This window comes from Sturnira hondurensis, unplaced genomic scaffold, assembly GCF_014824575.4.
Source record: "Sturnira hondurensis isolate 20B ecotype Veracruz unplaced genomic scaffold, ASM1482457v3 Scaffold0000780, whole genome shotgun sequence".
Classification (NCBI taxonomy): domain Eukaryota; kingdom Metazoa; phylum Chordata; class Mammalia; order Chiroptera; family Phyllostomidae; genus Sturnira; species Sturnira hondurensis.
Window position 1 is genome coordinate 23,174,832 of NW_028073411.1, and position 22,623 is coordinate 23,197,454.

General features: G+C 59.0%; 1 protein-coding gene across 2 annotated transcripts in view; it reads left to right on the forward strand.

The window, feature by feature from the left end:
• Positions 1-21,460, forward strand: part of KIAA0930 (KIAA0930 ortholog) — a 33,737-nt gene extending 12,277 nt beyond the window's left edge. Inside the window, exons 1-10 of one of the 2 annotated variants that reach the window (XM_037049662.1) lie at positions 8,904-9,122; positions 9,229-9,380; positions 12,940-13,065; positions 13,158-13,235; positions 13,588-13,689; positions 14,796-14,936; positions 15,380-15,574; positions 18,414-18,576; positions 19,471-19,629; positions 20,071-21,460. In XM_037049662.1, coding sequence (XP_036905557.1) covers positions 9,062-9,122; positions 9,229-9,380; positions 12,940-13,065; positions 13,158-13,235; positions 13,588-13,689; positions 14,796-14,936; positions 15,380-15,574; positions 18,414-18,576; positions 19,471-19,629; positions 20,071-20,111 — 1,218 coding nt within the window. In that variant the 5' untranslated portion in view covers positions 8,904-9,061 and the 3' untranslated portion in view covers positions 20,112-21,460. Of the gene's footprint in view, positions 1-8,903; positions 9,123-9,228; positions 9,381-12,939; positions 13,066-13,157; positions 13,236-13,587; positions 13,690-14,795; positions 14,937-15,379; positions 15,575-18,413; positions 18,577-19,470; positions 19,630-20,070 lie in introns of those variants that run through there. The other variant, XM_037049652.1, reaches the window with a different exon arrangement.
• The last annotated feature ends 1,163 nt before the right edge of the window (positions 21,461-22,623 follow it).

Consider the following 22,623-nt stretch of genomic DNA (forward strand, 5'->3'; position numbering starts at 1 on the left):
CCCGGCGTGTGCCCTCCCCGGGAATCGAACCGGCAGCCTCTCGCTCTGGGACGACACCCAACCCACTGAGCCACGCCAGTCAGCTGTCGTTCTTCTCTTTGACAGCTTCTGTGTTTTACTCAGGAAGGCTTTTCTCTCTGAAAGAATAAAAAAAAATAACTCATGGGTGTTTTTTTAATGATTTTAGTTACAGCATTTCAAAGTTCTGATCTTTGTGGAATTTATTTTGGCCTGAGCAGGGACTCGACCTTCCCTTTTTCCTCCGCTAGCCGGCTGCCCCAAGGCTGATGGTCGAAGAACCTTCTTCATTTCAGGGAAGTGCAGGCTGTTTGATTCGTGGAACTGAACTGCTGTGTGTTTCACTTCTGTTTCTGCACCCGATGCACCACGCCCCCTTCCCGCCATCAGTCACTTAGTTCGTTTCATTTTTTCGTCCAGTCAGCCAGCATTTATTGCTCCCGTAGGTCGGATGCTGTTCTACGCACTAAGCAGACAGCAGCGAACAGAGCGATCTGAGAGGAAAGGGATGCGGACCTTCACGGAGCTGACGCTCTCTCTGTAAGCGCAGCTCCATTCTGGGAGGGCCAGTGTTGGTGGGCGGCACCCAGCTCCCACCAGCTGGGCGCCCAGCTCCCACCAGCTGCCTGGGCTTGTAAACAGGCCTGTACTGCATGCAGCACAGCCAGCCTGGCTCTTCCCGAGGCTCTTGGGCTGGTTTGGTGGTTGAGACAGGACCATACGGTATGCAGAGCCTGAAGTGTCTTCTGTCGGGAGCTTTACAGGAAAAGTTCCCAGGCTCCTGTGCCAGGACGACCAAGCGCCAGCAACAAGTAGTGGGGTGCACGCCGGCATCTGGTGACCGGTGCTGGGGGCACATGGACGCGGCGAGGCGGGGGGCTGGGGTGGGGAGCCCACTGCAGCAGGGGCCCAGCGGGAAGGTAGCACAGGCGCAGGGGCAGGACCAGGCAGCGGCTTGGCCCGGGGGTGAGAGCCGTTTGTGAAAAGTGGCTGGGTTCTGGGTGTGTTTGGAGGTAGAATGGATAAAACAGTGCAGCAATAGGTCAGAGTTCTGCAGTAAAAGAAAAGTGGTGGCGGAAACAGACAAACCTGTAAATGAACAGACCTGTCCAAGAAAATGAGGGCTGGAGAGCTCCTGTCAGAACTGGCTCCCGATGAGACTAGCTGGGGGGTGACGTGGGGTCAAGGGCAGCTTTTGGCTGGTTTTGTTTTTAACTTGGCTGAGTCTTCAGTGTTGCATTTGTGTGGATTCTTTTGTCTACAAGTGAAGAAACCAGTCCACAGGCGCTGAGACAAAAAGAGAAAGTTACTGGTTAACAGGCGGTTGAAACCCCAAACCTCCAGGAGAATAGCAACGCCCAGTGAGTGGCGTGAGTGTCTCCACTCTCTTTCCCGCTCCGCTCTCACGGCCACTTCTTCCCGCGGGTGGGCCTCCTCCATGGGGCCGGATGGGGCATCTGCCGCACGGGAGGGAAACGGGTGGTTTGGGGTGCCGGGTGCAGAGGATTCTAGTCTGTTCCAACAGCTGGCTGGAGTCACGTGTTGTTTCTCACTTGAACTATAAACATACAGCAAATGTGTGAATAGAGTCCCCGTCGGCCCACTCTTGTATTCCCGAATGGAGCCCTGCGTGGTTGTGGCAGCTCCTTTCAGTGGACCAATGGGTCCCTTTTCATATTTAAGGTTTTTATGCTCCTGTCCTGGAGAGAGATGAGCCATAATCGTGTGTGTGTGTGTGTGTGTGTGTGTGTGTCTTGCCCGTGCACGCTGTTTTGGGAATCGATGTTCTGCCTCCTTGTTAAAAAGCCTTTGCGGGTTTCTCAGGCTCTCAGAGCACGTGCGTGATGCTGGAGCTCTGTGTCCGGAAGGTCTGGGAGACTGGTCCTCTCAGAGGCGTCTGGCCTGCTGCTCCAGTGGCCTTTCGTGGGGGTGGAGCAGCTCTTGGACAGTGCTCTCTGTGGCCATGCATGACCATCTTTTTCTATGGCCGTGAACTTGTTCGGTTAGAGTGTGGGTGTGGCTTCACCAAGGCCGGTCCAGGGTCGAAGAGGCCCTGGGTGCGTATCACGGAGTGCCATCTAAAATCCAACGTGGGATCATGCCACAGGCCTGGTTGGTGGAAAATGACCCCACGTTACTGACAGTGACCGGAGCAGTCTCCGTTCAGGGAGGTCTGCGAAGTGCCAGGGGCTGCACTCAGCACCTGCTAGAATCTGCGTAGCAGCTGCAGGAGGGAGCTGCTGTTCTCCCAATTCCCTGATGAGGGAACAGCAGGCGGGAGGCTCAGGACTCACCCACATGGGCGATGGTCAGAGGTGAATCGAGCCTCCTCTCTAAGTCCAGCCTGAGAAGCCTTCCTGGACCCCACACTGTGGTTGCCTTGATAAGGAAAGCCTCATCAGGCGGGGTTGCCTCCTTCCCAGACAGAGCACGTTTAAAGAGTCACCTCCATGGAAAATAACTTAATAATGTGAAATCGCCCCTGTGCTGGGCAGTGGAGCCCATACTGCACACTCAGACTGTGCACTCAGCTGGACGTCCTTCCTGGACATCAGTAGGGCAGAGATCAGAAGGCCACTGTGCCCCCCACCCTGCCTCCGAGTGCCCAGCCTCGTGTCAGGGCCAGGATGGGGCTGTTCCAGGGGCGTAGTGGGGAGGTTTGGAAGAAACCTGAGTTGATTTCCTGGCTGCCCACCAGGTGACTGAAGGTCCCCCTCAGCATCCTCATTCATAAAGCAGCCAGAAGGCTCCGGCGCTGCACATGTCTGTGCGGGGCCTCGGAAAGGGCTGGGGCAGAGGTGGGGGTGCTGGGTTGGAGCCCCGGGTGCCAGGGAGGCCCTGGATTCCAGGGCTTCGCTTGCCTTATCTTTAAACTGAAGACTGCACTTCTGAATCCCCACCTCACCACCCAGTTGCCTGGAGGACCCGGAGAGGCAGGGTGAAGGGGCGGTGTGAGCTGTGGGGCGCAAGGCAGGCAGATGGGGGTGGTGCGCACTGCCCTGTGCCCCGCAGCCCAGCTGGCAGCCTGCGCTTTGTTGCTCCTCACTCCCAGCACGGCGCTTGAGTTCTTTACCGATGGAAGGTGAGCCCCGCCGCCGCAGAAGAGGGCGAGTCGCTGTGCTGCCATGCCAGCTTCGTGGTGGTGGTGGTCAGCAGCGCGGCCACCGACCCTGGGCAGGGCCTGCACTCTTGAGCTGTTGACACTGTTGTCACCAGTTCAGCACCGCGCAGGAGACAAAATCCGTGGCACCCTAGTCCCAGAACACTGAGGGGGTGGGGTTCTGGTCCTCACACAGCTCGGAGCCCCTGAGGCCGAGTGACGGTGCAGGGCCCTGCCAGCTCTGCAGCTCAGGGCCGCCTTTGTCAGTGGCCCCCAGAGGCAGTGGAGGCCACTGGGCCAGCAGGTGTTCCTGATGCATTCCGTTGTTCTCCATGGACTCTGTTTGCAAACTCATCTGCCTGCCAACGTTTACTTCTAACCCCAAGTCAGCGCTTAAGGTGCTTTCACGGTTAATCGGGGACAGACAGACAGTGGTGAGATGTGAGACACGGGAGCCACCTGTGGTGCGGGTCTCCCCCCCTCCCAACCCGAGGTGGGGCAGGGCGGGGCTCTGCCTCTCGTCTCAGCGCCTGCTGTGAACACCCGGGGCCCTTGGCTGTCTGCTCAGTGCTGCGTGCCTGCGTTTTCATGCTGTCTGGTGGCAGCTCTCTGTCTGAAACGGCCCCAAGCAGCGTGCTCTGGTGCCGTCTGGTCCCAGCATGCGAAGGCGGTGAAGGAGCAAACGTGTGCGCTGGAGGAGCCCCAGCCGAGCATGAGCTGTGGAGCTGCGGGCCCGCAGCTCGTTGTCAGTGGGCTGACCCTGTATGAAATCCGTGTCTTTCAGCAGAATCAGGCAAGGTTAGTGTGTGGATTGGCAGACGGAAATGTACCCAGAGCCTCGAAGGAACCTAGCCCTGTGTTTCTGTCCCCTAGGATCTGTGGTTTGGTGTTTGCTAATTCAGTGTCTGTGGCCTCTTTACAGAACATAACTTGTGGGAATGGGGATGGACTGTATAGTCAGGGCCATGGTGGGGACCCAGCCAGTTGGGGAAGGTGGGAGCTGTCCGCGGTGCTGCCCACCGGCTGCAGGCTCCCGTACGTGTATCCTCTGCTCTAAGGCCAGGAAAGCCTGCTGCTGTAGGCCAGACGGCGGGGAGGCTGGGACAGGGCCTGGAGCTCTGGAGCTCTCAGCCTGAGGGCAGCTCCCAGGGCAGCTGGTCACCCAGGGCATTTCTTGCTGGTTGGGCCTCGGGGGAGGATGCAGGGAGGAGGGGTGTGCCTGTGGGAGACAGCACAGGGCACAAGGGCCCGGCTGTGCACTTACTGCACCACATGACACTGGGACTTTGGAAGGTTCTGGATCCAGTGAGGTCATCCGAGCAGGCCACGCTGCCGACAGAGACCTGAGGAGGAGCAGGGCAGGGGGCCCACTTCTGTGTTTTGCTGTCCTTCCACGAGGCAGAGTCACAGAAACAGGCGAGGCTCGTTCGCATTTCACAGAGAACACGGCTTCTGTTCTCCGGCACGTGCGAGCTTTCCCAGCTTGGTGCGCCCTTGCCAGCTGCAGCTGCTGTCGAGTTTTGCCGACTTCGCTGGCGCCTAATTTACATAAAGTGGACTGATCCATGTGAAGGCACCAGCGGGGTGACTTTCAGTGGCTGCGTGAGCCTGTGGCACTGCCACCACAATCAGATCAGGACGTTTGGGGGTAACTGCCAGCCGCTCCTGTCGCTCTGCGTTTCCCTCTCTGAGACATCACGTGGCCTTCTGCGCCTGCCCTCCCTCGCCCAGCACGAGGACACGGAGTCTATGGTTGGCCTTCATCGCCGACTGTCGCTCACTAAGCAGCTGTCCCATGTTCTGTGTGTCCATTCTCCCGGCCTCCAGTTTGGGGACGTTATAAGTGAAGCTCCCAGAAGTGTCTCTGTGCTGGTGTGTGTGCAGATACATGGGGCCCCCATGACATGGGGGCTCCCAGGCTCCAGGTGGATGGTGGCTGCGCCCCTTCCTGCTATGGGCACCTGGGCAAGTCGCCCACGTCACTGAGCCTGTTTCCTGTTATGTGGGGATAACCCATTCATCTACTCACCCAGCATTGACTAAGCGCCCGCTGTGTGTCTGGCACTGTTCTGGGCACCAAGGTCTGGGGGCAGTCGAGCCCAGCTCCCCACTCCTGGCTGCTATCACACCATGGTGGGGGAGGGGCAGACAGGAGCAGAGAAGACACACCAGGTGGAGATGGGAAGGGTCAGGATGGCAGCAAGACACGATAATGTGACAGACAGGACCTGGAGACGGAGAGGTTCTCTGAAGAAGGGACATTGAAGGTGAAACAGAGAGACGGGAAGGAGCTTCAGTGGGAAGGTGGAGCGGCACAGGAACGCGCCCTGCGGCAGGTCCCATGGTCACGAGGACACGGGGACCTCCCGCCTCCGGAGGAGGCCGGCATGGCCGGGAGGGCCGAGAGGTGGGCGCCGTGTAAGAACTGCGGGTTTCACTCTGAATTCAGTGGGAACGGTCTTGGGAGGGATGGGTGAGGTCTTCAAAGACCCCATGTCTGGGTGTGGGGGGTGGAGTCGAGGTGGGAGTTTGAGTTTTGAGGGGTTTTTTTTTGAGATTTTATTTCTTTTTAGAGGGGAGGAGAGAGAGAAAGAGAGGGAGGGAAACCTCAGTGCATGATTGCTTTTCACATGGCCCCAGCTGGGAACTGGCCCGCAACCCAAGCATGTGCCCCGACTGGGAATCAAACCAGAGACTCCTTGCTTGGAAGGCCAACACTCAATCCAGTGAGCCACACCAGCCAGGGGGGAGTTCAAGTTTCATCCAAGAATAACCACAGCCTATTTGCGTAATTGTGCATGGGATCTGTAGTGGCGTGAATTGGGGCAGCGCCTGTCACACAAATGTGGCAGGAATTTCAAATGAGTGGTGCAGACAGCCTGCTTGGTGCCACTGGGTCCTGGGAGGCTGGGAGATGGCTCTCAGCCCCGTGGGCTTTCTGTCTCTGCCCCCCGAGGCTGACCGAGGTCCTGGCTGAGAAAACCCCTCTGTTTCCTCGCTGGGAAGCCAGGCAGGTTGTGGGAGTGGGTGGGCCCCAGATGGCCCTGCGGTCCAGCAGAGGGCACGGTCGGAGCTGCGCCGGAGCTGTGGTTCTTTGGCAGTGGTTCAGCAGAAGGGCACCGAGGCTGGGACTTGTCTCCTGTGGCTCAGTCTTCTGCAGCCTGGTGGCTGAGCCCCAGGAAGGGGGGGCTCGGGCCATGTGTCAGGTCACCTGGGCAGTCCTGGTTGGGCCACGGTTGAGGGTGAGGAAGGGTCCCAGCAGCAGCTGGTCCTCAGTTCCCCATGTGTAAGTGTAGGGTTGGGTCAGTTCCTTCCTGCACTGAAGAGTGAGTGCCAGGACGCAGTGGTCAAGGGTCTTCCCGGCGGAGAGGAAGGACCAGCAACCCTCGAATATTTGGAGTCTATGAGAAATAGGGACTTCCGCCAAGATGGAGGCATAGGTGGAAACACTGTGCCTTCTCCCACAACCAAGTTTGACTACAACAAAGGTTTGGAGAACAAAGACACAGCCACAAAACAGAAAATTGAATTATACGGAAGTCTGACAACCACTAACCGTTCAACGGGGACGGTAAGAGGGGCGGAGCCAGCAGCAGAGCTTGGTCGGACAGGAAAGATCCTCAGACCTAGGTGCGCAAGTAGCCCGGACCCAGTCAGGGTGCGGGGCAGACTGACCACGGTCGCACATTCGCGCACAGTGAGACGGACCACACAGGCCCCAGGGGGCAAGGGCTGACGGCGGTGGCACACTCACGTGCAGTGGGACGAAACGAGTGGGCCCGGTGACGGTGGCAGCTGCCACACCTGTGGGGGCCCTGGCAGGAGACGGCACACGGGAGGCCCTTGCTCCTCTTTGACCCCGCCCCCACATACAGCGTCACAACCCAGCGACTGAGTTGCCCTGCTCTGGTGAACACCTAGGACTCCAATCCTGCTACGTAACAGGCACGAACAGCCCAAAAGATGGTGCAAGAAGAACTCAAAGTCTCAGAGCCGATAACTCTAAGCGACCGAGAAATTGTCAGCCTCTCAGAAGCACAGTTCAAGACACTGTTTATCAGGATGCTCACAGAACTGGTTGATTATAGTCACAAATTAGAGGAACATATGAAGGCTAAACTAATTGAAATGAAGGGAGATGTCCAGGAAACCAATAGCGATGGAAAGGAAACTGGGACTCAAATCAATGGAATGGACCAGAAGGAAGAACGAAACATCCCACCAGAAAGGAATGAAGAAATGAGAATTCAAAAAAATGAGGAGAGGCTTAGGAACCTCCAGGACATCTTTAAACGTTCCAACATCCGAATTATAGGGGTACCAGAAGGGAGAAAGAAATAGCCACAAGTGGAACACTTATTTGAACAAATAATAAAGGAGAACTTCCCCAGTCTGGCAAAGGAAATAGACTTCCAGGAAATCCAGGAAGCTCAGACAGTCCCAAAGAAGTTGGACCCAAGAAGGAAGACACCAAGGCACATCATAATTACATTAGCCAAGACTAAAATGAAGGAGAGAATCCTAGAGGCAGCAAGAGATAAGGGGACAGTCACCTACAAAGGAGTACCCATCAAATTGTCAGTGGATTTCTCAAAAGAGACCTTACAGGCAAGAAGGGGCTGGAAAGAAGTATTCCAAGTCATGAAATCCAAAGACCTACAGCCAAGATTGCTTTATCCAGCAAAACTTTCATTTAGAATGGAAGGACAGATAAAGTGCTTCTCAGATAAGGTCAAGTTCAAAGAGTTCATCATCACCAAGCCCTTATTATATGAAAAGTTAAAGGGACTTATATAAGAAAAAGAAGATGAAAAATATGAACAGTGAAAGGACAGCAAACTCATAGTTATTAACAACCACACCTAAAACAAAAGCAAACCAAGAGGACAGCTAGATCAGGAGTGGAACCATAGATATGAAGAACACATGGAGGGTTAGAAACAGGGGGGTGGGAGGGGGAGAAGGGGGGATAAGGTACAGAAAATAGCATAGATGGTAGGTAGAAAATAGATAGGGGGAGGGCAAGAATAGTGGGGGAAATATAGAATCTAAAGAACTTGAGACACGTGGTTATAAACTAAAGGGGAGAATGGCGGGGGAGGGAGTGTGCGGGTGGAGGGGAATGAAGGGGGGGAATAGAACAACTGTAATGGTATAATCAATAAAATATATTTTTTAAAAAATAGTTCTGGGGCAGATCTTGACATTTCCTTGGGTCTGTCTAGAAAGGGAGAGGAGGAGGGAAGGAAACCCAGCTTTGCTGATACCTCTCTGCCTGGCAGGGGCTCGTCTCGCCCTGGTCTCCGCCAGCCCACATTCTGTCCACATTCCCGCCCCCCAGGAGGAGCTGGGGTCAGAGAGGCCAAGCTGCTTGCCTGGGGTCACAGCGCCAGGGGAAGCACGGCTGGGGGGGGGAGGGGACAGGACCCAGGTCTTTCCCCCAGAGCCTGGGGGCCTTTTCTGTTAGTGCAGGAAGCACTAACAGATTTATTTATCCTAAAGAAATACTCTGGTTTGTCAAACAGCAGAGTCCCCTGAAGATCAAGCAAGAATCAACCCTGTGTGCTGAAAGGCCCTGTGGTTCAGGGGTGAGGGGGGCTGCGCACACCTTCTCTGCTTTCTGCTGGCAGCTGAGACCCGCTGGCAGACAGGTGGCTGCTCCTTTAAGTTGGGTTCTCTGTGGGGATTGCTGCAGCCCCGGGAGGGGAGGGGCGTGGGCTGAGGGTGGAGCCTGTCTGCTGACGGATCTCCCTTCCAAAGCCCTTTCCAGCGCAGCGCCCACAACACTGCCTCTCCCCTTAGGTCTTCCCTTTTCCGAGAAGCTGCTGATTCATCCTCAGGCTGCAGCCTGCCCGGCCGTGCGGCTGGGGGCTGGGGCTTCGGGCCGCCTCGGTGGAGAGCTGGGCCCCCTGGGAGGTGTCCTTTATCCTCTCTGGCTGCCCCATGGTGGGGGGCGGTGAGGGAGGAGGGGGCTCGACAGCACAGAGCCGTGGTGGAAATACAGGTTGGGGACAAGGTGGGGAAGGAGGGGGACAGCATGGCAGAGGCCCTGTGACAAGGGCCAGGTTGACCATCCTCTTTCACCCGCCTCTCTTCGGCCTCTCCTGCAGGGTACGTCAAGGATGATCGCATCGCCTTCTGGACCTGGATGTTCTCCACCTACTTCATGGAGAAGTGGGCACCGCGGCAGGACGACATGCTCTTCTACGTGCGCCGGAAACGGGTGTTCACGGGCGGCGAGAGCGGCAGCGACGTGAGGAAGGTGAGTGGCCCCTCTGGCCCCAGCCAAGCAGCCCTGCGTGCTCCACTCCCGGCAGGTGAGGGGAGCTTCCTTCCTGCAGGCCTCGCACACATCTTAGGAGGAAATGAGGTCCCGTAAACACCTACTGTGTGCCAAGAACCACATGGGGACAGTCACACATGCTTGCGAAAGGGGGGTATTCTGGGCACGGCCTGCATTATTGTTAACCTTCACCCTGACCCTGAAAGGTAGCAGTGTCTTCATTGTACCTGTGAGGAAGCTAAGGTTCAGAGGCTAGGTGACGTGGCCAGCATCTCAGAAGGGGTGGATAAGCGATGCTTTGACCCCAGAGTCCAGCTCCTCCCTGGCCAAGGACAGGCTGACCTGACTTGGTGATGATGATGAGGGAGTGATGACCACTCACTGACCCCAGACCACGGACCACACACAGCGCTAGGTTTTCCTCTTCCTGATCTCGCTGTATCTTCCCAGTAGCTCCACAGAGCAAATGTTAAATCCATTTTTTAGTGTTATAATATATATATTAAAGATTTTATTTGTGCCCTGGCTGGTGTAGCTCAGTGGATTGAGCACGGGCCTGCGAACCAGAGGATCGCGGTTCAATTCCCAGTCAGGGCACATGCCTGGGTTGTAGGCCAGTTCCCGGCAGGGGACACACGATACATTGTGTGTCCTCAGCAGAGGCAACCATACATTGATATTTCTCTCCCTCTTTCCTTCCCTTCCCCTCTAAAGATAAATAAATAAAATATTAAAAAAGATTTTATTTGTGTTTTACAGAAGGGAAGGGAGTGAGGAAGAAAAGTATCAATGTGTGGTTGCCTCTTGTACACCCCCTACTGGGGACCTGGCTGCAACCCAGGCACGTGCCCTGACTGGGAATCGAACCGGCGACCCTTTGATTTGCGCGCCAGCACTCAATCCCCTGAGCCACACCAGCCAGGGCTAAATCCTCCTTTCACAGACCAGGCCACGGAGCACTCAGGGATGATGGGACTCACTTAAGGTCTTTCTTCCACTAAATTTAAATCCATAGAGAAGTTAATGAAACAGACTTTGCATGTTTCCTTCTGTTTTTCATAAGTGTTAGTAGTTTATAAAGTGTTTAAACAAGCCATAAGCCAAACATAGAGACGTGGTTTTCCTTTAGACACACAATGGGAAGCCATGGAGGCAGCTCAGGAGCTTGCAGCCAGCCTGCACCGAGTCCAGGGCCCTGCCTCCCACCTGGGCCGGGGCTGGGGCTGGGGCAGGGGCCGAAGGGCTGCGGCTCGTGTGCCAAGCATCTGGAGCCCCTGTCCTGCCGTGGGCCTGCTTTCTGAGCCTGACACTCGTGGAATAGGTTTCCTGTAAATGGACAGGCCTGGCATCTGCTGCAAAGGAGACACGGCGACCGCCCTGCCGTGCTGGCCCTCTGCATGTCAGTGGCAATGCAGCTGCTCTGGCTTCATGACATGTAGCGAGACCCAGGGGTTGGCCTGGGTCCCCTGGAATCAGCTGGTAGGTGCAAGCAGTTGGCTGTGCAACTGTGTGGTCCCCGGGACCCAGAAGTGTATGACGGTGTGGCAAGTATGTGTATAGGGACCAGAAGGAAGGGCAGTGGTCAGCAGAGCCACATGGGTGACTGAGTCTTAAATGAAGGGAAGGGCATTCCCTGTCAGGGGGACCGTGACCCAAATGGTGGATCTGACCGAACATAAATTCCCCACACACTCAGGCGTCGCTGGAGGCTCTGTGTAACCGCGGGGTGGAAGGGGAGGGCGGCAGGGGCCAGAGCACTGGGGTGCCAAAGTCCCACCCAGGAGTTGGGTGTTATCCACAAAGCCCTGGGAAACCGTCGGTCCAGGCAAACTGAAAAAGGGAGCATGGTCTGAGTTCCATTCGGCAAGCTCTCTGGCGGTGGGTAGAGGGCCAGAGAGGGTGGGAGCAGAAGCCAGGAGGCTGCTCCGGAGGTGCTGCTGGTGGCTGAGGCAGGGACAGGGCACCAGGTGCCAAGGATGCCACAGGCAGGGCTTCAGGTGGCTCAGCTGGGCAGGGGAAGACTCAGCAGGACAGCCAGGTCTCACACTCTGGTCCTGGATGAGTGTGGTTCCCCCCCCAGGAGGGGAGTTGAGTGTTGGATGGGCTGAGTGGGTTGGGGGTGCCTGTGGCGGGGTCTTCTAGGTCGTGGATTGCCTGTCTAAACTCAGCCCAGAGGCCAGGGACAGAAGTGGAGATTTAAGGTCATTGGCACTGAGACGGTCCCTGGAGCCTGTGGGAAGAGGAGGGAGACGTGCAGAGTGAGGTGGCCTGACTCTGGAGGGAGCGGCAGGAGACAGTGAGTGACTGGCCAGAGGTGGGGGGCGGGTTCCCTCCAGCCTGTTGGCATCTGCTGGAGTTCAAGTCGTAGATAAGGCTGTAGGGCAGAATCTCCATCTTCTCCCAAAGGCCATCTGTTGAGGCCAGAGGATCTTGGAAGGACAGTCCCTCTGAGACACTCGCAGCTGTCCCTGGAATTTCAGAGCCAGGAGAAGCCCAGCTCTGGTCAGGGAAGGATCTTAGCCCGTCTTGGACTAGACTTCTCTGGAAAGGCAGGCGGGTGCAGGGGGTGGCCTAGAGGGCTGGGGAAAGGAATGGGCAGGGTGGCTCTTACCTGGGGACAGCAGTGCTCTGGATCCAGGGCTGAAGGATAGGGAACTGGAGGGGTGGGGCAGCCCTGTGTGGCCCCCCGTAGCCAGGCAGGTGCATCTGACTCAGCCCTGGCCCTGTCCTCAGGGAGCCCCAGTGTGCTGGGGCAGACGGCGTTGCCAGTGACGCACAGCCACGGTGCTGTGACGATGGGGAGAGTGGGGAGCAGGTGGGAGCCCACAAAGAGGAGGAGGTGACATCCCGCTGGAGTGTTGCAGGACTGCAAGGCAGCAATGGGCTGGGCCAAGCCCGCCTACACAGCACCGTCAGGGTCGGCCCTGCGGGGTCGGTCCACGGTGTTTGGAGGGCAGGGGGCGGGCAGCGATGTGAGGAGGCTCCGTGGGTCTTAGCGACTGCAGGGCAGACAGAGGATGCAGGGAAGCCCGGCAGCTTCTCAGGCAGCTTCCTGACCCCACCATTCAAAAGAACAGAAAGGAGGGAGAGCACCGGGCAGGTGCTGTGTGGGTCCTCTGGGCGCCTGCGCAGTGGGGGCCTGTGCAGAGCCTGCGCACTGAGAGTCCGCTGCGGCAAGCCCAGGCTGCTCCCGCCCCTTCCTATTCTGCAGCCTGTGGAGCTGGTACCCAGTCACCATGGCAACCAGAGGGCTTCCAGAGCTAGTGGGGGAGGGTGGATGGGTGTCTGCTTGTCAGTGGGTGGGTGGGTATGCAAATGGAGCAGAATGTGGGTGGGACAGGGCGCTGGGATTGCCCACTCTCCCATGGGGCCCTAGGATCAGCCTCAGAGGCTTTGAGCTTGGTCAGCTCTGGGTCTCATAGCCAGAGATGCGGCTGGGCCCATGTCTACGTCTGTGTTAAAACCCGCCTGGCACAGTGGCCAGGACGCAGCACTGGCACCATAATGGGTCTTACTCAGGTCTGCCCCTGCCTCGCAGCTGACGGAGGCTGAGCCCGAGGTGGAGGTGGAGGTGTACCGGCGGGACTCCAAGAAGCTGCCAGGCCTGGGAGACCCTGACATCGACTGGGAGGAGAGCGTCTGCCTGAACCTCATCCTGCAAAAGGTGCGGTCAGCTGGGTGGGGCTCCAGCACAGAGCGGTTGGGGGGCCCCGGGGCAGGGAGCGCTCCATGCACCCGGCCTGTGCTCTCTTGCAGCTGGACTACATGGTGACCTGCGCTGTGTGCACACGCACTGACGGGGGCGACATCCACATCCATAAGAAGAAATCCCAGGTGAGCCATGGCCAAGAGCCCCCAGCCTCCCCCACTAGCTCAGCCCAGAAATGGCAGACCCCTGCACGCCCAGTGTTTGCTTTGAGGAGGCAGGGCCCCCTCCTCACTTCCCTGCACCGGAGGTGAGGGACTGGCTCCAGAAGTCCATCAGCTCTCGGTGTCCTGTGTCCCGTGTCCCATGCATGGAGCACAGAACAGGCCGCCCCATGCGGCTCCTTCCAGATATGTTCCCTCTGGCTGTGGCCTGGCCCTGTACAGTGTGTCCTCAGTGACACACCCCAGCCGGTTGAGTGGCCCTGGGCCAGTGTGCAGGGTGGGGCCTCACTCTGTCCTTGAACCTCCTTCCTTTCAGCAAGTGTTCGCATCCCCCAGCAGACACCCCATGGACAGCAAAGGGGAGGAGTCTCAGATCAGCTACCCAAACATCTTCTTCATGATCGACAGCTTCGAGGAGGTGGGCGTGGCTCCCCTCGGGCTCCCCGGTGGGAGCTTCCCTCCCTCAGGCCACCCCCTTGCACAGAGATGGGGGTGGAGCGTTCACTGGGACTGGGGACTGGTCTGGACTCCTGCCCACGTGGCCCCCAGTCTGATGTTGAACATGTGGCAGGGGAGCCCCCAACTCGGATCCTGGTTCTCCCACCTGTGAAATTGTGGTCATCTGTCCTACTTATACTCAGGCTCAGCGTTGGAGATGAAAGGGCACCGTGAATACCTACAAAGTGCCGGCCCAGTGGGAAGGGCCATCATTATATTATGGTCATTAGACGCCCACGCTGCCCTGGCTTGGGATCCTAGGGTGTAGGAAGAGGTGGGGCTTCAGAAGTCATCCTGGTCATGCTGTTGTTTTAAAGTTGGGAAAACTGGGTCCCAAGGCAAAGGGTGACTCACCCGGAAAACAGGTGCTGGGCAGAGCCGGCCTGCATCCCACTGGCAACCTGCTCAGCCCAGCCTGTCCAGTCTCTGCCTTGGGGCCCTGATGGCACCTGTGAGTCCCAGGAGAGGGGCGTGGCTTCCAGGGTCTCGGTTTGATGGTGTCTTAAAGCTCCTTAGGCTCAGGGGGCTAAGTGCCCCTCCAGGCTCACACAGTTCGTTTTGAACCTGAGTCTGTGTGCCCTTGAAACTCTGCACCACTCTGTGTCTGCACACAAGCCGTGAAGGTCAAGGGGACGGGGCAGGAGGCGCTGAGCGCCACCACCTGAGTAAGGAAGACCCTGTAACAGAACGTGGACTGGGCAGTCCTTGCCAGCGGACTGACTTCTTAGCCTGGGAGTGTGGTGAGGGACCACATCCTCGCAGGGGAACACACGCCCTGTGCTGGGCGCCACCCCTGCCCATACTTACTCTGTCCTGTTCCCATGCTGGGCTCAGCGGAGCGGGGCAGGTCTGGCAGCCACAGGTGTCCCCAAGTCTTCGGCTCCGTGCTCTCCCTTTCCGTACTGGAGTTTTCCCAGCAGCCCTCTGGGCAGCCCTGGGCAGGGGAGCTGGCCGGGGAGCTGGCTGGGTTGCGGCTGAGTGGCAGCCGACAGCTGATGTCCCCTCCCCACTGTGTGCCTGCCCCAGGTGTTCAGTGACATGACTGTGGGAGAAGGAGAGATGGTCTGCGTGGAGCTGGTGGCCAGCGACAAAACCAACATGTTCCAAGGGGTCATCTTTCAGGGCTCCATCCGCTACGAAGCACTCAAGAAGGTGTACGACAACCGAGTGAGTGCCAGATGGGCCCAGGGAGGCGCCCTTCCTGTGACGGCCCCGCTACGGTGGCCCAGACCCACTTCCTGGGACATTCTTCTCAGCCACTCCCACTGCAGACACACCTGTGGTCGGCCCCTGGCCAGCTGACCTAAAGGGAGAGGACGCAGGGACACAGCCACTCCTCTGAGCTAGGTGCCATCTTAGACTCGCCACCCTTGGAATGTGGGGGGTGGTGACCACCTGGCAGGCTCAGGTTCTTGGGATTGGAGCTCTGTCCCCAGCCTGGCCGTGGACCTGCTGTGCGTAGGGCTCATCGGGCAGTGATGGGAGTGTACTTCAGGGCTCAGTGCCCCCAGATGGGACTAATTCTTAAGGGATGGCCGTCCTGGATGCCTGTGTCCCCAGGGAGAGGCCTGCCCACCAGCCTGCTCAGGCCCTCTCCCACCCTCCCACAGGTGAGCGTGGCTGCCCGCATGGCACAGAAGATGTCATTTGGCTTCTACAAGTACAACAACATGGAGTTCGTGCGCATGAAGGGGCCTCAGGGCAAGGGCCATGCAGAGATGGCCGTCAACCGTGTGTCCACTGGCGACACGTCCCCCTGTGGGACGGAGGAGGACTCCAGCCCGGCTTCGCCCATGCACGAGCGGGTAAGGGCTGCACCGCTGGGGCGGGGCCTCCTGACCCTGAGCCTGCTTCCCATCATCTCCCTGAGCCTCGCAGCCCCGAGTGAGGTAGGCGTCCTCGTCCCCATCACTCCGGCAAGGAGGCTGAGGTTCCCAGAGGGCAAGTCACTTGCCCAGGGTCACATGGCAGGTTAGTGCTTGGACCAAAGCTCTTTCCGTTCCCCTGAGCTGTGGCCGCAGCCAGGCTGATGACGAGCCAGTCCTGGCATCTGCCTCTGAGGGCCCGTTCGGCAGGCGCACTCGGTGACGGGCCTGCCCCGGGGAGTGGGGGGGTGAGGATGAGCCATCCTCCCTGCCTGTCCTGTGAGGATTGCCTCAGCGAGCAGAGCCCTGGGCCGCCCAGCTCGGCACTTCGCCCGGCCCGGTGGGTCACATGGTGCTGTGCGTCCACACCGCTGGCAGCTCACCTGCAGCCCTGTAGGTGGATATGAGCTTTCCTGTTCCAAGACTTGGGGGCCAAGGTCACTGGACTTGCTTGTGCTGCCCCAGGTCACATGACTCTCGTGTGACAGCCTCGAAGCCCTGCTCTTTTCTAGGCCACCACCCTTCCCGGGATGGGAGCCCATGTCCACGGCAGCTTATTCCCCAAGGGGTCCCAGGACCTCTAGGGGGACCCTGGGCTCAGGCAGGAGCACCCCTCGGCCCGTGGTTGCTTGACCCGGTTGGGTCTCCCAGAGGGGACTGTCTGGAAGTGAAGGCCTCAGGAGAGGGCAGGCCAGTTAGCCCACCAGGGGTACAGAGGCAGCCGGCTCAGTGCATCTCCAGGGGAGGGGCAGGGCGAGTCGCCAGGCACTGGAACCCGGGACTGCTGCTCCTGTGACCTGGGATAGCCCCCTCTCCTCTCTGAGCCTTGCTCGTTGAGAAACCCGCTGAGCATGCTCACTCCCTTCAGTGAGGAGAGGCCCACAGCCTCCAGCCTTCACACCCTCGAATGGGCTTGGCCACAGGGGGACACTCCGCGAGGAGCAGCCGCTGGAGCATGACCAACGGCAGGGGCCCGTTGGGAAGTGGCCGTGAAGAATGTAAATAGTGCGTTTCCTGCTGACGCACTCTTTACGTCAAGGAGTGTATTTGCCATTCTTTCAGTTTTGTCCGGTTATGTTAACCGTGGGCGTCTCCAGGTGGCCAAGGGCGGTTTTCTCCATCTTCTTTGTACCTTTTCTATTTCGTGTCTTCTGCGATGCGTGTGTTTTAGGAGCAGAGCAGAGTAGTGGTGTTCCTCGGTAAAGATGGGGGGGCTCTAGGCTGGGCTGCTGCGTGCGGCACGGAGGCTCTCCCCACCTCCGGGCTCGCTCCTCAGACCAGGAGCGCAGTTTTCCTCTCTGGTCCTGTTGCTGACAGAGACCCCAGCGAAGCGCACACAGGAAATCCTCCTGGAGGCGTGGCCTGGGCCCTGGACCGGACAGTCCTGGTGCCAATCCAGCCAGCTGTCTGCTCAGTGACTCTAGACACATCCCTAGACCTGCCTCGACCTTGACCTTCCCATCTGTCGGGCAGGAGTGGTAGCTCTGCCCTCCCAGGGAGGCTGCCCGTGAAAGGCCCTGGTCGAGAGGGGGGCCAAGGGGTGGGCCTGCCAGGGCCCCATGCTGCCAGTGGCAGGGCCTGCCCTGCTGGGGACTGCCCCGTGTCCCGCAACCTCTGCTCACTGGTGCCTGTCCTCCTTTCTGGGGGGGTCATTTGGAACCAGGGATGGCAAACGCAGGTCCTGTGTGTATTGTGGTTTTTGGTGTCTTGTTTTTTATCTTTTGAAAACCTTCCCTGACTTGTGGGAGGACCGCTTGGAGCCACCAGCTGCCAAGACTGATGGACGTCGGCGCCGTGACGAGGAGGCTGATGGGGCTCCCGAAGTCTCGGTCCCAGCTCGTCCTGTTCCTCAGATTCTTGTTTGCATGGGGAGGAGGGAGGAGATGGGCCAAGTTCCCTCTGCCTGGAACGCCCTTCCCCCCCTTCTTCACCTGGCGAACTCCTACTCGTCCATCAAGACCCAGCTGGAGCGGCCTCTCCTCCAGGAAGCCTGCCCTGACCTCTCAGGCTTTGCCTCTGTGCTCCTGTGTCTTGTGCCTCGTTTTCTGTCTCAGCTACCAATATGCAGTCTCTGGGTGTCGCTTTTCCAGTCTGTCACCCCCAGCAGACTGTGAGCCCCTTGAGGGCAGGGACCAGTGTCATGTGCCTGTCTCTGTGCTTAGCACGTGGCACTGAGTGGGTGTGGAGAATGTCTAGTGAATGAACGGTGTGGTTGGGGAGTGGGGTGGGACAGAAGAGTGGACCGCTTGGCCATAGCCTGTCTGTGAGGGGATGCTGGGCTGGGGGCTGGGATGTGTCAGCCAAGAGGAGAAATCTGAGCGAAGAGCCAGCCGAGGGGCGAGGGCCCGGGTTGCGATCCCCGTTTTGCTGTCATTCTGTGGGGTGACCTTGGACAAGTCAAATCTGCTGTCGGCCTTGTTTCTGCATCTGCCCGATGGGGTTAATGAGGGTCCTGACTCGTGGAAGGTTCTGTGGCTTCGTGGGCTGCAGCAGGGAGGCGCTCGGGCAGTGGCAGCAGCCAGCCATCGCTGGGAGCAGCCCCTCCTGCCGGCATCTGGGGCCCTCAAGAGGGCGGTGCTGGCAGCGGGGCTGTCCTGCTGGCTCCTGAGCTGACACAGCGTCCCAATGCCCACCCAGCCCTCCACAGTTCGGGGCCACAGACCACAGCCCGAGTCCCCTCTCCGCCAGCCAGGTGCCCCCTCCTGGACCTCTTTTTGGGGTTATTTTGAGGGCAGGAGATGAGTGGGCTGCTCCGGTGATGGCCACTCTCTATCCCCAGGTGACCTCCTTCAGCACGCCCCCCACCCCAGAGCGGAACAACCGGCCCACCTTCTTTTCCCCGTCCCTGAAGAGGAAAGTGCCCCGCAACCGCATCGCTGAGATGAAGAAGTCTCACTCGGCCAATGACAGCGAGGAGTTCTTCCGGGAGGATGGTGGCGGAGGTACCTGGCCCCTGCGCCCCCAGGGCTAGCCTGTGGCCCCTCAGGCCACCCCGGGCTCGCTCACTTGCCAAGAGAGCAGCGCCTGTCCCAGGTTCGGTGGGGATACAGCTGGGACCGGCAGGCCCCGGCCCAAGTGGCAGTTCACACGCAGTTTCAGGGGCTTGAGCCCTTGCTGGCGTCCACGGTCTGACCACTCCACACAGTGGGCAGGAGTGTGTACTGAGGGACAGGCGGGCTCTGGTGCCTTCGAGTGTGTTGTGACTTCAGGCCAGCCGGTTTTACTCCTCCAGGCCCTGGCTCCAGAGCCCTCGTCCTCAGGGCCAGCAAGCTCCGCACATGTTTGCTGGGTGAATGACAGACAGGTTGCAGGCCCAGAGCTGGGGCTGTGACGTTGAGTGGTTCCACCCACCAGCACCTGAGGCAGAGGGCCTTGCTGCACCCTGGCTGGGCCAGGACTCCAGCCCTGGCCTTGACCGCCCTGTGTGAGCGTGGGGAGCACCCTGCTCTTCCTGGCTTGTTTCCGTATCTGTGAGAGAACACTAGTAACCGCCCACCTGACCTGTAAAACTGGGTGTTGATTACGAGTCATCCTAGCCTCACTCTGAGTCCTGCGGGCTGGTGGTGCCCAGTTCCAGTGACCCGGCCCCAGGGAAGCAAAGGACCGGTGTGCCACTCCCTACCCAGGGGACTCCTGGATAGAGTGGGTGGGGAAGGGTGGGGTGGGAGCGCCTGAGGCCTGAGGGGTGGGGTCTGCAGATGGGCAGGAGGGGCCTGATGTCCCAGGCCAGAGTAATAACGTACCCAGCAGGGGGCGCAGCTGGGCCAGGAAGGAGGCCCAGCAGTGGGAAGTGTTCTGACTCCTCCCTGACCCAGCCTCCCCCCCCACCCCACCAGCTGATCTGCACAATGCCACGAACCTGCGGTCTCGGTCCCTGTCGGGCACCGGGCGGTCCCTGGTTGGGTCCTGGCTGAAGCTGAACAGAGCAGATGGAAATTTCCTTCTCTATGCACACTTAACCTACGTCACTTTGCCGCTGCATCGGATCTTAACAGGTAACGTTCTTTGACTTGGAAGCCTAGTTTCATTTCTTCATAGGAACTAGAGCCCGACTCCTAGGCCCTGGGCTCCGGGGCACGATTCCCGGGGGCCCCCAACCCTGCGTCCTTCTGTCTGTGGGGTTTGGTTTCCCTGTTCACACTTCCTGTGGAGCCACTGGGAAAGCTCTTGGCCCTGCAGGGGTCCCTTGTGTAGCGCTCTAGCGCCCAAGGGACAGGGTCCCTGTCCCCAAGCGCCCACAGACCCTGCATATGCGTCCCCGTGGAGGGGGCAGTGCTCTGGGGCCTGTCACTGACTCCAGCCGGAGCGCAGCCTGTGGGGCTGGAACTGGACGTGTATGACTGATGCTGGCTGCTGAGCGCAGCTGCTGTCAGCATGGCGCTCGGGGTACTGACCTCCTTGCTTGTGTCCCCCCCACCCCCCGCCTTGCCCCCTAGACATCCTGGAAGTTCGGCAGAAGCCTATCCTGATGGCCTAGCCGTGCACGGAGCTGCGCGGAGCCTGGCCCCGCTCGGCCCTGCGAGTGCTGCCAAGTGCCTACCTGCCCACCGCCACCCGGGTCTTCTGTGACAGCCCAGCGCCGGAGCCGGAGCCAGGTGGGGCCACTCGACTCCTGGGGCCAGGGCCGACTCCGCGAACACCAGCCCAAACTGAAGTGCCTCTTTCTCCTCCCCACTGGCTCTGCTCCTGCCCTGCACACCCCCAGCCATCGCCCAGCCCATCTCTGAGAGCCCTCTGCGCCCAAAGAGGACCCCAGATGCCATGAGGCCACAAGAGAGCAAAGGAGCATGCCATGTGCCCAGTCCTACAACTTGACGTGCACATCCTAGAGACGGCAGGTGCCCAGTGCCCAGTGGGGCACTCAGGGTGTCCACTGTCAACCCTCTAAAGGAAAATGGTTTTAAGATTCTGCAGTGCTGTGCCAGTGAACTTGAGCATCTGAGTTGGTTCTGGCGCGTCTGCCCTCCCTGGCTTGGTCCTAAAGGGGTCACCCTGGGTAGATGAGGACCTGGCTGTTTGATAGTGTGGCTCGGTGGGGAACACGTCACCCCACACTGGTTCCAGAAAGGCCTCAAGCAGAGACAGGCCCTGGTCGTGCCAGGATGGCCTTCACTTCCAGCCAAAGAGCATCGCCAACACACACACCTCCAACCTGCAGACCTCCCCCTCTGTGTCTCGACGGTATGACCGCTGAACATGGGGGTACACAGGACAAGAGTGGGGTTTCTGCTGAAGATGGGGGGGTTGGCATGCTCCCACGAAGGTTCTAGAACCTCCGTTCTCTGGTGGCCGGCGGGGAGGAGGGTGTTTCATTTCTGGTTTTCTAGAGCTTACTTACCTTCTGCCTGAGAGCAGGTCCTATTTCTGAGACCCACTCACCAAGGAGGAAGGGGACAGGCCTCCACTCGCCGGTCAGGTGTGTGAGTGGCCTCCCAGTCCCAGACCTGCCCATGGCCCTGTGCCAGCCAGGACTTCCACCTGTGGCAACCCACGTGCTCTTCTCAAAGCCACGAGCCTTCTCAACAGCAGACCTGTCGCCCCAGCCCACTGGGAGCAAACTGCCAGCCAGGGTGCCATGGCTGTGTAGCTGTGCTTGAAGTTTCTGAGTGCTTCAAGACTCTCTTGAAGCCCAGGAGTCTCTGAGTGGCTCTTGCAGTGTGTTCCAAGGTTTTCTTTGGGGGGAGCAAAAAGGAATTGGAGGGGCTCATCCTCCTGTGTGATTTTATTCTGTGCTCTGAAGGTTCGCACTGGGCTCCAGAACGGGACCACTCGGGGGCTTTCTCTAGATTTTGTATGCTGTTATTAAAAGCGAGCTATTGCATTTCATTCTGCCTCAGTTTGCCCACCTGTAAAATGGGGCCAACACCACCTACCTCACTGAAGTTTCCAGGGTTCCAGCATGTGACTGTGTCTGGGTGTGACTGCCAACCATTCTGCACCACTGGGGTCAGGGGTCAGACACTGGATGCTTGCCTCCCCTGCCCTCCTCAGCACCCCGTCCCAGGAGATGTGTGGTGGGGTTGGGCTTGAACATCCTAGCGTCCCTGACGGCATCCCACTCGTGGTCGGCCGTGTGTCCACCTGCACAGTTTCCAGCCTCAGAGCCGTGAGTCCACATGGCCCAGTGCTCCAGGTGCTGCTGGAGTGTCCAGGGGAGCCAGGTTTCTGTGCAGAGTGATTCTGAGGATCATGTTTCTTCCTGGTCATCTGGGGTCTGGAGACGGACTCGGCCCTTGGGAGAAATGCAGTCCGTGATATGGTGAGGTCGTCCAACCCGTGCGGAAGGGCAGGCTCCGTTCTCCGAGGTTAGGGGCTTGAGGAGGTTCCCCGACCGGAACCGGAAGTCGGCCCAGCTCCGAGGCTCCCTGCCACTTCCGGCACGACCCTGGGCCAGGCAGGGCCCTCTGTCCTGTTTTCCCCGCGGGGCCGTCTAAGGGCCAATCGTGGCGACAGGAAAGTGCTCTGCAGGACTTGGAAATGGGTGCCAGCGGGGGAGTTTTCGAGCTCACGCCACCCTCGTAAGGCCCGTCCGTGCGCAGGCGCACACGGGGTTTGGCCGTTTTCTGCTCAGCACACAGGGGACACCTGGCATGAGCAGACCTGCTAAACACACAGGTGCCATCGTCATCCCCATCTTACCGATGAGGAAGCGGCCAGCGAGGGTAAGTGAACCGCCCGGGGTTGGACAGAGAGTGGCGAGGCCGGCAGTGCGGCCCAGGCCCGTGGCCCCAGGTGCTGCTGAGCCCTGCCGCTGTGCTGCTCGGGACAGAGGGACCGACGTTCGGCGGCTTTTCTGTCTGTAAATCCTCCGAAAATTACTTCTGAGGCTGAATCTCCAACACGCGCGGAGGTGTTTGGTAACTAGGCCCCGAGCTGTCACTGAGGCTGGTCTTTTCAAAGTGACAAATGGCATCACTAACATTAACAAGTGACAGGACTGGCACCAGAGCCCCAGCATCCTGATGGGTCCTGGTGTTGATGCCTTTTTA